The 14,770-nt window shown below is 40.3% G+C and overlaps 1 protein-coding gene across 32 annotated transcripts in view; it reads left to right on the top strand.

Annotated features, from left to right (window-relative positions):
• The window catches only part of ank2b (ankyrin 2b, neuronal), a 176,110-nt gene that overhangs the window by 56,844 nt on the left and 104,496 nt on the right, over positions 1–14,770 (top strand). For 31 of the 32 annotated variants that reach the window (XM_028037792.1, XM_028037814.1, XM_028037787.1 and 28 more), the window contains 5 exons: positions 313–414; positions 8,271–8,369; positions 11,342–11,440; positions 11,583–11,681; positions 11,830–12,015. In XM_028037792.1, coding sequence (XP_027893593.1) covers positions 313–414; positions 8,271–8,369; positions 11,342–11,440; positions 11,583–11,681; positions 11,830–12,015 — 585 coding nt within the window. Of the gene's footprint in view, positions 1–312; positions 415–8,079; positions 8,184–8,270; positions 8,370–11,341; positions 11,441–11,582; positions 11,682–11,829; positions 12,016–14,770 lie in introns of those variants that run through there. The other variant, XM_028037796.1, reaches the window with a different exon arrangement.

Below are 14,770 nucleotides of genomic sequence, written 5' to 3'. Positions count from 1 at the left end.
CTGCTGAATGCATCGATGCATATCGCCTTGCAGACGGGTGGGGGAACCACGTAAGAGCTTTCGTGGTGGCGAGCGGACGGCGGTGCTGGGGCCCACGTGGTCACCAATAGGCTTGAGCGGTGCAGAGCTGCGAGGGCCATTCGAAGCTGGTTGCAGCTTTAATTTTATTTGTAACTGGCCGTGTTCACCATTATAAATTATTCATGTCTGTTGCAAAGCTTTGCTAAAAAGTGACTATAATTTGTACAGCAGCTAAATTAACTCTTCTGTGACCAAAATATATTCTGTATGTTTTTTTGCTGTCTCTTTCAGTCGGATAGCAACACCAGTTTTCTGCGAGCAGCGAGAGCAGGGAACATCGACAAAGTTTTGGAATATCTTAAAGGAGGTGTGGACATCAGCACCTGTAACCAGGTAGGAAATAGTACTCCATCCATCCACCCAACAATGTATTTATGGCAACTTTAAGGGCACTGTCATCTGAGCCTAAATTCCTTCACACCTACCCAGTACCGACTACATACATTACTTCTGTTTACAGACTTGTTTCTACTTCTGTACGTAGACTTAGACTTAGACTGACTTTATTGTCATTTTGCATGCACAGGGTGTATACAGAACGAAATTTCGTTGCATACAGCTCAGGACAATGTTTTGAGGTTCCAATGTTGTGAGGTTACTCCAGAATAAAATAAAATACAGTATAAAATATGAATATAAATATGAATATAAAATATAAAGTGCAGGACTGACAGTAAAATGGAAGTTACTTAGCTCTGTACATGTGCAAGGTATAAAGTGGAGACCAGTTTTTGAGTGCAGTCCAGTTAAGAGTTCAGCAGTCTGATGGCAAGTGGGAAAAAGCTGTTTCGGAACCTGGTGGACCTGCACCGGATGCTGCGGAACCTCTTTCCAGAGGGCAGCAGGGAGAACAGTCCATGGTGGGGGTGTGAGGGGTCACTGACGATGTTTCGGCCTCGGGACACGCAGCGCTGGGATGAAATGTCCTGAATGGAGAGAAGGGGGGGCCCCGATGATCCTCTCTGCTGTCAGCACCACTCTCCTCACGTTCTTCCAGTCGGAGGCACTGCAGCCTCCACACCACGCAGAGAGGCAGCTGGTCAGAATGCTCTCTATGGTGCTTCTGTAGAACGTCTAGAGGATGGGCGGGGGCAGGTGTGCTCTTCTCATCCTCCGCGGGAAATACAAGCATTTCTGTGCCCTCTTGACCAGAGACGTGGTGTTCACAGTCCAGGTGAGGTCGTTAGTGATGTGCACCCCCAGGAATTTGGTGCTGCTGACCACCTCCACAGCCGAGCTGTTGATGAGCAGTGGAGCGTGGCTGGGCCGGTTCTTCCTGAAGTCGACAATCATCTCCTTCATCTTGTCAACGTTCAGGATCAGGCTGTTGTCTCTGCACCAGTCCACCAGCTGCTCCACCTCCTCTCTGTAGTCCAGGTCGTTGTCGTCTCTGATGAGGCCCACCACCGTTGTGTCGCCCGCGAACTTCACGATGTGATTGGTGGCTAACCTGGGGACGCAGTCGTGTGTCATCAGAGTGAACAGCAGAGGGCTCAGGACGCAGCCCTGAGGGGAGCCTGTGCTGAGGGTGATGACATCGGAGGTGTGTTGTCCGATCCGGACTGACTGAGGTCTGTCGGTGAGGAAGTCTAGCAGCCAGTTCCGCAGGGGGGTGCTGAAGCCCAGGTGTCCCAGTTTTCCTGCCAGATGCTGTGGGATGATTGTGTTGAACGCTGAGCTGAAGTACAGGAACAACATCCGCACATGAGTGTTCTTCTCCAGGTGAGCCAGGCTCAGGTGTAGGGTGGAGGAGATAGCGTCCTCAGTGGAGCGGTTTCGGCGGTAGGCAAACTGGAACGGGTCGAATGTGGGGGGGAGTCTGGAGACGATGTGTTCTTTTACCAGCCTTTCAAAGCACTTCATCATGATGGGAGTCAGTGCCACAGGCCGGTAATCGTTGAAAGAGGTGACTTGAGGTTTCTTTGGCACTGGAATGATGGAGGCAGTTTTGAGACAGGCTGGCACCGTGGCTTGGTCCAGTGAGGTGTTAAAAATGTCTGTTAGGACACCAGCCAGCTGACCTGCTCATTCCCTGAACCCCCGCCCAGGTATGTTGTCGGGGCCTGGGGCCTTCCGTGGGTTGACTCTTTTCAGAGTCTTCAACACATCGACTGTGTCGAGGCAGAGTGCCTCCTCTTCCTGGTGGGGAACAGTTTTCTTTGCCGGAGTACTGTTCAGTGCCTCGAACCTCCCAAATAAATTATTGAGTCCATTTAGAAAGACAGCATCAACTTCACCCACTGGGGGGGAGGATGGATTGTAATCTGTGATCGCCTTTATGCCTTGCCACATACTCCTGGTGTTGCTGGTGTCGTGGAAGAACTCCTGTATTTTCCGACTGTGGGTTCGCTTTGCTAACCTGATAGCACGGTTCAAGTTGGCTCTCGCTGTCCTCAGTGCCTCCTTGTCGCCAGACTTGAAGGTTGAGTTCCGTGCTTTTAGCATTTCCCGTACCTCCTTAGTCATCCAGGGTTTTTGGTTGGCCCAGTGATAATGCTCTTGTGATGCTGATGCTGACGTCCTCTGTGCACTTGTTGATGTAGGCTGACACAGTCATGGCGTACCCTTCGATGTTGATCTGGTTGTTGTAAGTGGCTGCTGCCTTGAACATCTCCCAGTCAGAGCACTCAAAACAGTCCTGAAGTGCCTCCATGGCCCCCTCCGTCCACACTCTCACCTGCCTCACTGTAGGTTTTGTTCTGATCAGCAGGGGCTTGTATGCAGGAATTAGCATAACAGATACTGTAGGTGGTCTGAATAGCCAAGGTGGGGGTGGGGGGCTGCTCTGAATGCTTCTTTGATTTTGGTGTAGGCCAAGTCTAGAGTATTTCCTCCCCTGGTTGGAAAATCCACATACTGGTTGAAGTGAGGGAGAACAGTCTTCATGTTGGCCTGGTTAAAATCCCCAGCAATGATTAAAACGCCTTCTGTGTGTGAGGATTGCAACTCACTGATGGTCCGGTAGAGAACACTCATAGCCTCTTTAGTGTTAGCACTGGGGGGTACATACACAGCAGTGATGCTAACAACAGTAAACTCCCTGGGCAGGTAGAATGGTCTGCAGTTAACAGTCAGAAGCTCAAAGTCCGGGGAGCAGTAACTGGCGACACTCATGGCATTTTTACACCAGTTGTTGATGTAAATACACAGCCCCCCTCCTCGGGTTTTACCGCTGAGAGCGCTGCTCCTGTCTGCGTGGAATGTAGCGAGCCCCTCCAGGCTAACAACATTGTCCGGTATGGACGAGTTGAGCCATTTCTCTGTCAGAATAAGAGCGCAGCAGTTCCTCAACTCTCTCTGTGAAGACAGTTCCAGTTGCAGATGGTCTATTTTGTTGTCCAGAGAGCGGACGTTGGAGAGGAAGATGGATGGAAGCGGCGATCTGTGGGGGTTAGCGTTTAGCTTAGCTGTTAGTCCACTTCGACAGCCGTGCTTCCGCTGCCGGTCACACCGCCTTCGCTTTCTCCTCCTCCGGCTAGTGCTGCTAGGCGAGTCCGCTGCGCCGTGGGCTGCTGGGTCTTGCTTTCCGTAGCACTCCGAGATCACGTAAACACTCCAGAGTAGTCATATTTATGAGTCCAAAATCACTTGATGATCGTAATTCCAGCAGACGCTGGCGATCATATGCTAACTTACTGAGTGGATGCAAAGTTTGTAGCGTTTTAGGCGGCGTATTTTGCTCAAATACTCGCAAGTTGTCAAGAGCCCATGCAGCCGCAGCCATTTCGGGTGCCGCCATCATAGATCTAATTATGAAAAGTTTGGTTGATTCAGAGAGATTCTTTATTTAGGTCCGGTCATTATCTAGTCTCCTCTAAGCCCATTAAATTCCCAGCACCAGTGAAGGAGAGAGGTGAAACTTGATGGTGTGTAAACAGGCCTGGCCTAGCAACAGCAAATAAACAAGGGTCACATGAAATGGAAGTGTAAAATTTGCCACTGGCTATGTGGTGTGTGGAGGATGTTTTTATTATCAGCTAATGTAACAGGAATGATGTTGGCACTGATCGTTCTTACTCTTGAAGCTATTTTAAACTGTAGTAAGGTAAGGTAATTTTATTTATGTAGCACATTTTCAGCAACAAGGCAATACAAAGGGCTTAGAACATGTTTTACGCAAGGTTGAACTGATGGAAAATTGCAAAGTACAACTGATGTACACAGAAGTAAATACACAACAGGTCAGTTTGCAGCAGCAGGAGATGCAGCAAGGACTTGCAGTGTTTTTGAAAATGCCTGCTGAAACACTACAAAGAATTATAGTATACACTCCTATGTTGCTGTTTTATAACTTAATGATTGATTGTGGAATTAAAACTATGTCCAAACATAGTTTTAACATCAAGAACTGTCTTGATGTATTACGTTGTTGTTACACAGCATTGTTAGTGTCAATATTATCATTATCGTTAATTCTATTAGAGCTGTTATTAGCATATCATTGTATTATATTAAACAAGAATCTGAAAGTAGAATGAAGGCATACTGATGCAATACATATAAATAGGATTAAATCATTTTGTGATGTTTCTGGAGGAGTGGGTTTTAATAAGTATATACTTCTTCCCATTTGAACGTTTATTGTGTCTTACATTGCTGTAATTTTATTTGTAACTTGCCGTGTTCAATAAAGTTCAAAATACAAGTCAGTGTTATGATTTCCTACTAATCCATCATTACTGTTTTCTTTAAAAAAAAAAACCCACAAAAAACCCTACATATATGTATGCTGAAAAACATCATACCTGACAAACTTCTTTGGTACCTCTAACTGCACTGAGATAAGAACTATTTAAGTCCAGGACAACAATATCAATCAATCAATCAAATTTTATTTGTATAGCACATTTCAGCAGCAAGACATTTCAAAGTGCTTTATATCATTACAAACACAGAATCACAATGCAATATAGAATCAATCATTAAGTCAAGTTACAATTGTAATTGATTACATTTCAAATACAATTCTAAACAGGTGGGTTTTCAGTTGAGATTTAAAAGAAGTCAGTGTTTCAGCTGTTTTACAGTTTTCTGGAAGTTTGTTCCAAATTTGTGGTGCATAGATGCTGAAAGCTGCTTCTCCACAATACCAATAATACAGGCATAAGAGTCAGTTTTGTGGTGGGTACATGCTAGGCTACAAACATTTGTGTGATAAACACAAGTGTAGATCCTAGTTTATAATTGGTTTATGTGTTAGTATGTCATTATTTCAGTGACGACCCAGTGTGACTGTGAGTTTCTGTACAATCCCTCCAGAGCCGGCCCAAGCCTCTATGGGGCCCTATGCAAAATTTGGTTTTGGGCCCCACTATTTCTGCTGACAATGTGGATTTCTGGAATCAACAGTTAGACGATTAGATCATTCGCACACCTGCTATAAACTTATTGTATCTCCAATGGTGCTGTTTGTATTATACCTTATGCATGTATAATATAGGATACATTTATCAGCCTGTCGATTTCTGGGTTAATTTTGGAGGATCGTTATCGGCCGATTCTTCCATGTGAAGCCCATCTTATCCGCTGATCTTATTTTTGTCAGCAAAGGTTTAAAAATCAGTCTCTGTCCTCTTCTGCTCTGCAGTGAGAGGTTTGACTGACAGACTGGCCCACCAGGTCAGGTCTGCACATTTACAGTTAACAATATTCATCCACTGTTGCCAACTCAGTGACTTTTTTGCTGTATTTAGCGACATTTCAGACAAAAAAATTCATATCAACTAAAATTAAAATCAGCAGGTCAGGTTTTTAAAGATCGATAACCAGTGATCGGCCAGAAAACTGCAGTCAGTGCAGCCAAACTTAAGATGGAATACATACAAACATATTCATGACAATCTTTGATTAAATAAATTTCTCTTAAGCGTTACTCCAATAGCTAAAAATGTACTTTATACCAGGTGAGTCTTTCTCCCCTGAGAATGTGGACCGGTACCGCTTCCGGACTAATTCTGAGCCTTCAAATGATTTTAACAAAAGTTTCACATAACTTAGAAGTTGATGTAAAAATAATGTTTGTTTTAGCCACATAAATGATTTTGCTCAGCAGCAAACAACATATCCCCAACTACAGCATAGAGCAGCTCATCGATGAAGCAGCTATGTAGTCTGACGTAAAAACATTTTGCTAGACAAGGTCAAACATTGAGAAGTTTTAATTGTTATCAAATGTTAACAAACACTCCATTTTGAAGCCAAAAAAACTCTGAAATATCCAGAGCCAATCATGAGAATCAACTCATGTAAAGTTAAAACTTAGTTTCACACAAAGACGCTAGCATAAATGTTTGGCTGCTGGACTGGACCGTTCCAGGTCGCTATGAAGCTAATTTTCTATTAGCAGCTTTACGAATCTTTTACATTACATTACATTACCAAAGCACATTAAAACAAATCTTTATCTTGGGTTTTTGTCTATTCTTCCTCTTTCTTCTCTCCCTCCCTGAAGGATAAGTCCTTTTTTGAGACATTGTTTTGCTAACTTAACTTCTGACCGGAGCTTTGGACGTTTGGATGCTCTGCACAGCAGCTCATGTTACTGGTGAAGCTTGCATTATCTACCACAGCCACCAGGGGGCCCCAAGAACATTTTTTGTTGTTGTTTTTATCCATAAAATAATAAATTCTACATACATTATCAAATATTTTATTTTAAAAACAAATCACTTTATGATGAAATTGTGTGTTTTTGATATTATAATGACAGAAATTATTACACATATACATATATATTTTAAAAATCAGCTTCACTGAGGGGGCCCCTTAGTGAAGCTAAGGCATAAGGCTGAATTTAGCCAACTTAGTTTCCTCCTTCAAAAGCTGTTTCTCAGTGTTACCAATGTTACAAATCGCTGACTTGGTAAGTTTTTTTTTTAACACTTTATTTGATGGGGTGTGAATAATCCCTTTATGACACTGTCATAAACATGACATAACACCTGTCATGAACATGAGTAAGTCTTCATGAATATTTATGACTGTTATCATAAAGTGTCATTTGGTAAATCATGACACTTAATACAAAGTTGACATTATTCAAAGTGTCTTCGTTATGACAACTCCAGTAAGACTATTTCTATAGTTTCTCAAAAAAGTTACTGAAGTAAATATTCCTAGTTAGTAGTTTTGGTCACAACTAACAAAGAAGGTAGATTCTCTAACTCTAAGCAGTACTCATAAATGTTAGTTCTGCAAAAGTGTGAAATCAACATAGTATTTAGCAGAAATTAATACTAATGAACTAAAGTGCTAACTTCAGTTCAAATTATATTTGTCTTAGAGGTGTCCTTGAAAAACTATTATACTTGAGTATAATATAATTTTGACATAATTTACATGTTCTGTAAAGGCCTTAGATATTCTCTTTATGATTATATCTTGGTCTCTACTGTCTATGTTTTATTTTGTTCTTGTGGGTTTCTAACTACCTGAATAATTCTTAACAGTCAATATCAAAATCTTACAGACTTTATTCAACTGAAACTTTACACCTTAGAATTTATCTGAAAATAAAATTCAGGGGAAGCTAGGTGTTCTAAATGTTTTCAAAATTAGCAGATACTCTAAAGCACTAAGCAGAACTGACACACAGATCTGAATTAAGTGGACTCAGAAGAAGTGACATTATTGTTGCATCACACATCACAATCAGACTTTGTTTAATCACATTCCCTTTTTCTTATCCTTAGTATCATTCTTGTGTTTGTCATTTGAGCTGCTCCAACATCACATGACACTGCTGTGCACACTGAAGATATTAATAGAAGTCTTAAAAACTACTACAAGGTTGAAATCAATAGGATGTGCCCATTTTATGCTTTGTTTAAAGCTCTACCTATCACAGATCAGTGCCAGAGCAATAACATTATAGTTCAGATATAGTTAGTGCGTAACTGTGTGTGTATCTGCACACACAGAATCACAAACACACTCAACTATTTATAGTTTCATACCCAGGAAGCGCTCTGGTCCACTGCAGCATTAAAAGGTTCCACATGTAATCTAACGTTGATAAGCAGCTGTTCACACTGTGTCCTAGAAAGATGGACACAGAAGATGACAATCACACTTCTTTAGTGATAGACTTAGACGACAAGGTTGTAAGTATTTTGTCCAAATGTGACAGTTTGTCTACATTCTCGTTGCCGTGTCTTACAAGCTCTGATATTTCCTTCTTTTATTCCCAGAATGGTCTGAATGCTCTGCATCTGGCTGCCAAGGAAGGTCATGTGGATCTGGTCCAGGAGCTGTTAGATCGGGGTGCTTCTGTGGATTCATCCACAAAGGTAAGATATGATATATCCATGCATCTAACATCAGCTGTAGTCGTTGTACATGTTTACATATCCAGTCCTAACATGTAATATTGTTCTATAGATAAGCCACCTGTTTTCATTCACTGTTTCAACTTAGCAGTAAACACGTTGTTGTCGGCTTGTTGCAGAGTTAAGCTCAGTTCTTTGGCTGAGCTTGACCTATTGCTCCATGACCGCTGATCTTTCCTCTGTGAGTCTGAAATCTGACACCAGACAGACAAGTCAGTCTTTATCGAGCTTCCTTTTTAAAAAAACTTCTAGTCCTGTTTAAACCAACTTATCTTTCATTTCAAAGAGATTTCCTCTGCAGTTATGACAGATGTTGTTCATTGAGAAAAACAAGGTCTGCATGTTTTTGCTCCTGAAACAGAGCTCCAGAGTAAAGGTGGAGGGTTAAAGGAAAACGATACGTAAAGTGGGGCCAGTGCCTGGGGGCCTCGCCCCTCCAAAGAGAATACCCATCTTGCCATAAGCTGCAATATAAGAAGGAGTAACTTCCGGTTTGTCATGTTGCAACGAACCTTGATGATGCTCCAAAGTGCAAGTGTTAGCAAACATTATGCAGGAAAGTATTTCTAAATGGAGGAAGAATTTTAAAGTTACACAAATGATTACTGTGAGCATGTAGTCTTTAATATGCAACTGTAAACTTTTTCTCACTGTATCTTATGACATGGACTGTGTTTGTGAGACATACTGGAAGTGGATTCTTTCCTTTGTGGATTTGGTGAAGGTGTCATGGGAGTTTCATTTCCCTATTCAGTTGTTGTGGCGATTTGGCAAAACTCTTAGCCTTAAACTGATTGTGTGGCCCAATCAGTTTAAGAGTTGTCCAGTCTCTGTTTTAACAAAGCCTGTAGTGCCAGCCTGGCTGTTGTAAACAGTTATTTTAGTACTCAAGTAATCTATTGATTACTCTGAAGATCAATCAAGTAATCGACAAGAATATTTAATAAAATGAAATATTGATAAATATTCGCATAACAGCAGTATTAATATTGGTTGTCAGTATCGGCACAAATTCTAATACTTATGCATCCCTAACAATTATTTTTCTGAAGTTTAGAAAATTAACCTGTAACAACAGCTTATTTTTAAGTTGACATGGACAAAAATTATGCACTCACCGGCCACTTTAATAGGTACATCTTGCTAGTACTGTGTTGGAACCCTTTCGCCTTCAGAACTGCCTTAATCCATCATTACATAGATTCAACAAGGTACTGTATTAATTTTATTGTGGAACAACTACAGCACTCTTGATCAATCCAAAATATTATTAACCTCTCAAACCTGAATATTTACAAAAGTATTTTTTTTTTTACCGTTTCTAGGACAATATCTTTGTGTACACAATTATTGGGCAACTAGTAGTGTGCAGAATTATTATATTATTATAGTTATAATTATTATATCTTAATTAAAACAGAAAATTTTCCTGTCTCACTAATTTAATGTCATCTCTTAAAGTGAGAATTATAAACATACAACTCAAAATTGACAAATAAACATTTCTGACATTTAAAAAATAAATCAGTGACCTTTATAGTCAGCCTTCTTTTCCATAACACTTAGAAGCCTTCCATTCATGGAGTCTGTCAGTTTCTTGATCTGTTGACGATCAACTTTTTGTGCAGCAGCAGCCACAGCCTCCCAGACACTGATCAGAGATGTGAACTGTTTTCTTTCACCATAAATCTCCTGTTTAAGAAAGGCCCACAGGTTGTCAATGGGGTTTAGTTCTGGTGAGGAAGGGGACCACTTCATTATTCTTTCATCTTTAAGGCCTTTCATAGTACTTTGATGCATGCGATGGAGCATTGTCCTGCATAAAAATCATGGTCTTCTTGAAAGATGCAGACTTTTTTCTGTACCACAACTTGAAGAAAGTGTCTTCTAAAAACTGGCTGTATGTTTAGGACTTGATTTTGAGTCCAACTTCAACCAGAAAAGGTCCAACTAGCTCATCTTTAATAATACCAGCGCCCTGCCTCCACCTTGCTAGTGTCTGATGTGAAGTGGAGCTCTGTGCCTATTACTGATTCAGCCACAGGTCCATCCATCTGGTCCGTCAGGAGTCACTCTCATCTCATGAGTCCATAAAACCTTTGAAAAATCTGTCTTCAGATCTGTCTTGGCCCAGTCTTCATGTTCCAACTTATGTGTCTTGTTCGATGGCGGTCGGGTTTAAGCGTTCCTTATCTTGGCCAAGTCTCTGAACATCTTGTACTTCTGGGTACTGCAGGTAGGTTGCAGTTCTGGAAAATGACCGCACTGGAAGATAATGTAGCTTCACATTTGATTCTTTTCAAATCTCTGGCAGTTAATTAACGTCTTTTTTTCTCAACACGTTTCTTGCAACCCTGTTAGCTACTGGCAATAAAACGTTTGATGGCTGTGTGATCACGCCCCGTATCTTAGTAATTTCAAAAGTGCTGCTTCCCTCTGAAAGACTTTTTAGAGTTTCTTAAATCTCTTTTTTGGCTCATTTTGCCTGAGGAAAAGAAGCTGCCTAATAATTATACCCATCTTGATATAGGGTGTTGATCTTCTTAGCCCCACCCCCCTTATTAACCAAATACACATCAGCTGATGTGTTCATATTCAACAAGGTTCAGGTTTAAACAGCTTGGAGTTGGAAAATATGCACCCAAATGATGATATGATCCAGACTGAAACTTGCCTAACAATTGTGCACACAGTGTACTTACAGAGCATACAGTTTTGCCTTTTGGCTGTTAAAATAATCAAAAAATAATAGAAGAATAGAGCTTGAGAAGAGGCATCAAACTGTGTGGAAGAGAAAGCCCTATCGGTATCCTACTATTTTTGTCTTGACCAGTACTCATTGATGTGCTTCTTATTAACAACAGTTACCGTAATGTTAATTTGAAGTCAGGAAAAAAATCCTTCTCACCTGAACATATTTCCTGTTTTTTCAGAAAGGAAACACAGCCCTGCACATATCTTCTCTGGCTGGTCAGGCAGAAGTTGTGAAGATCCTGACCAAACGAGGAGCTGACATCAATTCACAGTCTCAGGTCTACCACTGTTCTCATCTTCCACAGCTGTTGGTTCCAACATTTCTCTCTCAAGCCAGGACTTTACTGCTGTAACTTTTTTGAGAATTACTAAATAATTGTGTAAGACCTTAAGAGTAACCATTAGGTTTGGGATTTCCAGAATGGATTCACTCCTCTCTACATGGCAGCCCAGGAGAATCACATGGATGTGGTGCGCTACTTGCTTGACAATGGAGGCAACCAGAGCATTGCAACAGAAGTGAGTAATCTGAGGTTTCTCTTTTTGCCAAATGTTAAAACCATTATCACTTTTTGTGGATATGTTATTAATCATATTCCTTGTAAGTATTGTGCATGGATACATGGTAAATAACCATCAAATTTTTTCATTGTCTTCTCTCATCTAGGATGGTTTTACACCCCTGGCAATTGCCCTCCAGCAGGGACACAACCAGGTGGTCTCCATCTTACTGGAAAACGATACCAAAGGCAAGGTTCGCCTGCCTGCCTTGCACATTGCCGCACGCAAGGATGATACCAAATCAGCCGCCCTGCTACTTCAGAATGATCACAATGCCGATGTCCAGTCGAAGGTATGGCCGTTGTTCATTGTGATGAGTTAGGCTTGGCATGTATGAAAGTATAGTAGCTCATGTGGTGCTTGGTGCTTTTGTCAGTGTTTTATATGGAGGGTAGACCGAGCTACGTGAAATATGCAGAGCTATTATGTTGAAATGAGCTGTTTATGACATTCCTGGTTTTACATCTGGTAGTCAGTCATCATTGGACCATTGTGAGTCTCCTGGTAGTGCTAGCAGCTTTAGCTCACTAACAGTAGCAGTTCACCACATAAGTGATAACTATTTTCCTTCATCGATCAAACTGTGGTTGGTATCTGGATAAGTAGTAATGAGATTACTTCTACCTACAGTGATCATTATCTACAGTCTTGATCATATACATGTATAGTTGTAGCCAGAGGGAAATGGGTATTATGCTATAGTTTGTTTGATGCTTTTGTATGAATGTAATCTCTGATCTTAAAAAATATTTTCATAAGAATGTAAATATGACTGCAAAAACAAGCCTGTCTTTAATCCATCTTGGCCTTCCTCAACTCTACCAACTGAGCTGGTTACGTCTTGTGTCAGTGTGTGCTTCTATCAGAGAAGCTGATATTGCAGACTTAGATTCATATTTGATTTGTTCTTCATCCATGGATGGATCATTCAGCATGCTAAAAACATGAACAAATTAAGTTTCATTTGTAGATCTAGCACTCTGCGATTCTAAAACTATTATTAAAAAGGTGTAATTACCAATAACATCAAAACCAAGTGAAACAAACAAAAAGTAGGTTTTAGAGTTCCTGAGTCGAGGAGTTGAGAATTAGCTTTACCGAGAGCAACAGCAACAGGGCTGGTTATAATGCTACCATCATCCCCTACTTCACACCTACTCACAACTCAACTCAGTGGCAAACTCTTGGGACCTTTCAGCGATACATCAACTTTCCACAGCATATTTTTTGCCTTGCATTTTACATAATGAGGCTTGTACAACTCACACAGATCCTGACTTAAAGGTGTCTTTTAAAAAGTAAACTCACCTCTAATGGGCTCATACAAGGGAACCTTTAAAGTGTCACTCAAAACTCACAATCAGCTCTGTTTGCACTTATGAGTTGCAAATAAGATATTTTCTACATGAGCTGATACCCACATGACTGCAAACCATCTAAGAGGGAAAACAGCTTTGATCTAAAAGGTTCTTGTTTCTTCCAACTGCAATGGGTTTGGGCAGCATTGATTCAGTCATTAGAGCTTAAATGAAACTACAGGACGTAATCAGACCCAAGATATTTAGCAATCATTGTGTCTTGTCATTGCAAGCACATTTCTTTTTCCTTTCAGATTAGTTCAATCCAGGCCAAACGTGAACTGATTCATTCTTTCTCTTATGACAAAGTGTTGAATCATAAACAGAATGTATTTGAAATTAGCATATTATCCAGATACTAATCACAGCATGTTTAAATAGTATAACCAAGGTTTCTATACTTAGTTAATGCCAGCACCTCTAATTTGTTGTGATGTAGTTTTTGATACAAATCTGCTTAAATGTGTGTAGTGTCTGGTTTCCTATCAGTCTCTATGCATCTCTCTCTCCGTTTCTGTCATTCAGTGTCGCTGTGCCTGCCACGTCACTCCTGGTCCTGCCACTAACCGGGTCTCTCTTTCTTTTCCTTTTTCTCTCTTTAAATGCTCCCTTTCACACACTTCCCCTCATCACTCCTTCCTCCCTTTCCTCGCTGTACCGATGTCTAAGTGTAGCAATGTCCAGTGCATGGAGTGTGCCACTGTCTGCAGGTTGTATCTAAGGCTGCATGCTTAGGGGACAGATGATCAGATGATCCTAACAAATGTTTTGGACCATCAGCTAGTGGTGGGAGGGGTTATGAAGACAACCTGCAGTTGATGGGACTTTACGTACCAGTTGATGGAACAAAAATGTAATATTTTTTAGTTGGGACTTTTTTCTGACCTAGTTTTGTGGTTTTAAGTCACGTGGCTAGAAGGTTTATATCAGTACCCACAAGTCCATTCAGTCTTTCTACATTGAAGCACCTCATGAATTCCTGCTGAAAAACAAGTTATTTACAGTTACAGTTATTGACATATAAAAAATTGACATACAAAAAATTATAAAAAACTTCAATTGATCTATTTACTTCAGTTACCCAAAATATCCTAAGATATTTATTCATTTATTTTGTTTGAAAAAACAAATTCAACAATTAAAGAGTTAATAAAGTTAAAAATACAAAACAAACTAAAGACAAATTCAAACAAAAGAAACAAATTAAATTCAAAAACTGTCTAATTTGTAAATACGTATTTCTTGGAAAGGAAATCAATGTGATGTTTCCTTTAAGTGGGCTGAAAAAGCTACTTTTTTCTACTTTGATTCTGTATTTATTTTAGCCCAAATTCAATGAAATGAGAACATATAAAACAAACAATATGCATGTATTAAAAAACTTGTTCTGAAAAACGTTCACAAAAAACATAGTTTTATCTCACAGTTTGAAATCGATCCTACATTTATAGTTTTAATTTACAAAGATATTGTTATGGATAACCAGCAGAAACATTTATAGAATAAATATATTTTCAGTTACATTTTTATCATACGTTTTTATGTGTAGAAAGATGTTTGTGTTACTTCTCATTTTGAAGTTGTAGAACCGTTTTATCCAAAGCCAGTGTTGTAACCAGAGTGATACCAGCCAGCCAGTTTGCTTATTTAGCAATTCAGCACTAATTGTATATGCTTTTCTAAATCACA

This window comes from Xiphophorus couchianus, chromosome 14 (genome assembly GCF_001444195.1).
Source record: "Xiphophorus couchianus chromosome 14, X_couchianus-1.0, whole genome shotgun sequence".
NCBI classification, from domain to species: Eukaryota; Metazoa; Chordata; class Actinopteri; order Cyprinodontiformes; family Poeciliidae; genus Xiphophorus; species Xiphophorus couchianus.
The sequence above is the reverse complement of the archived record's forward strand: the minus strand, read 5'-3'. Positions and strand labels throughout refer to the sequence as shown.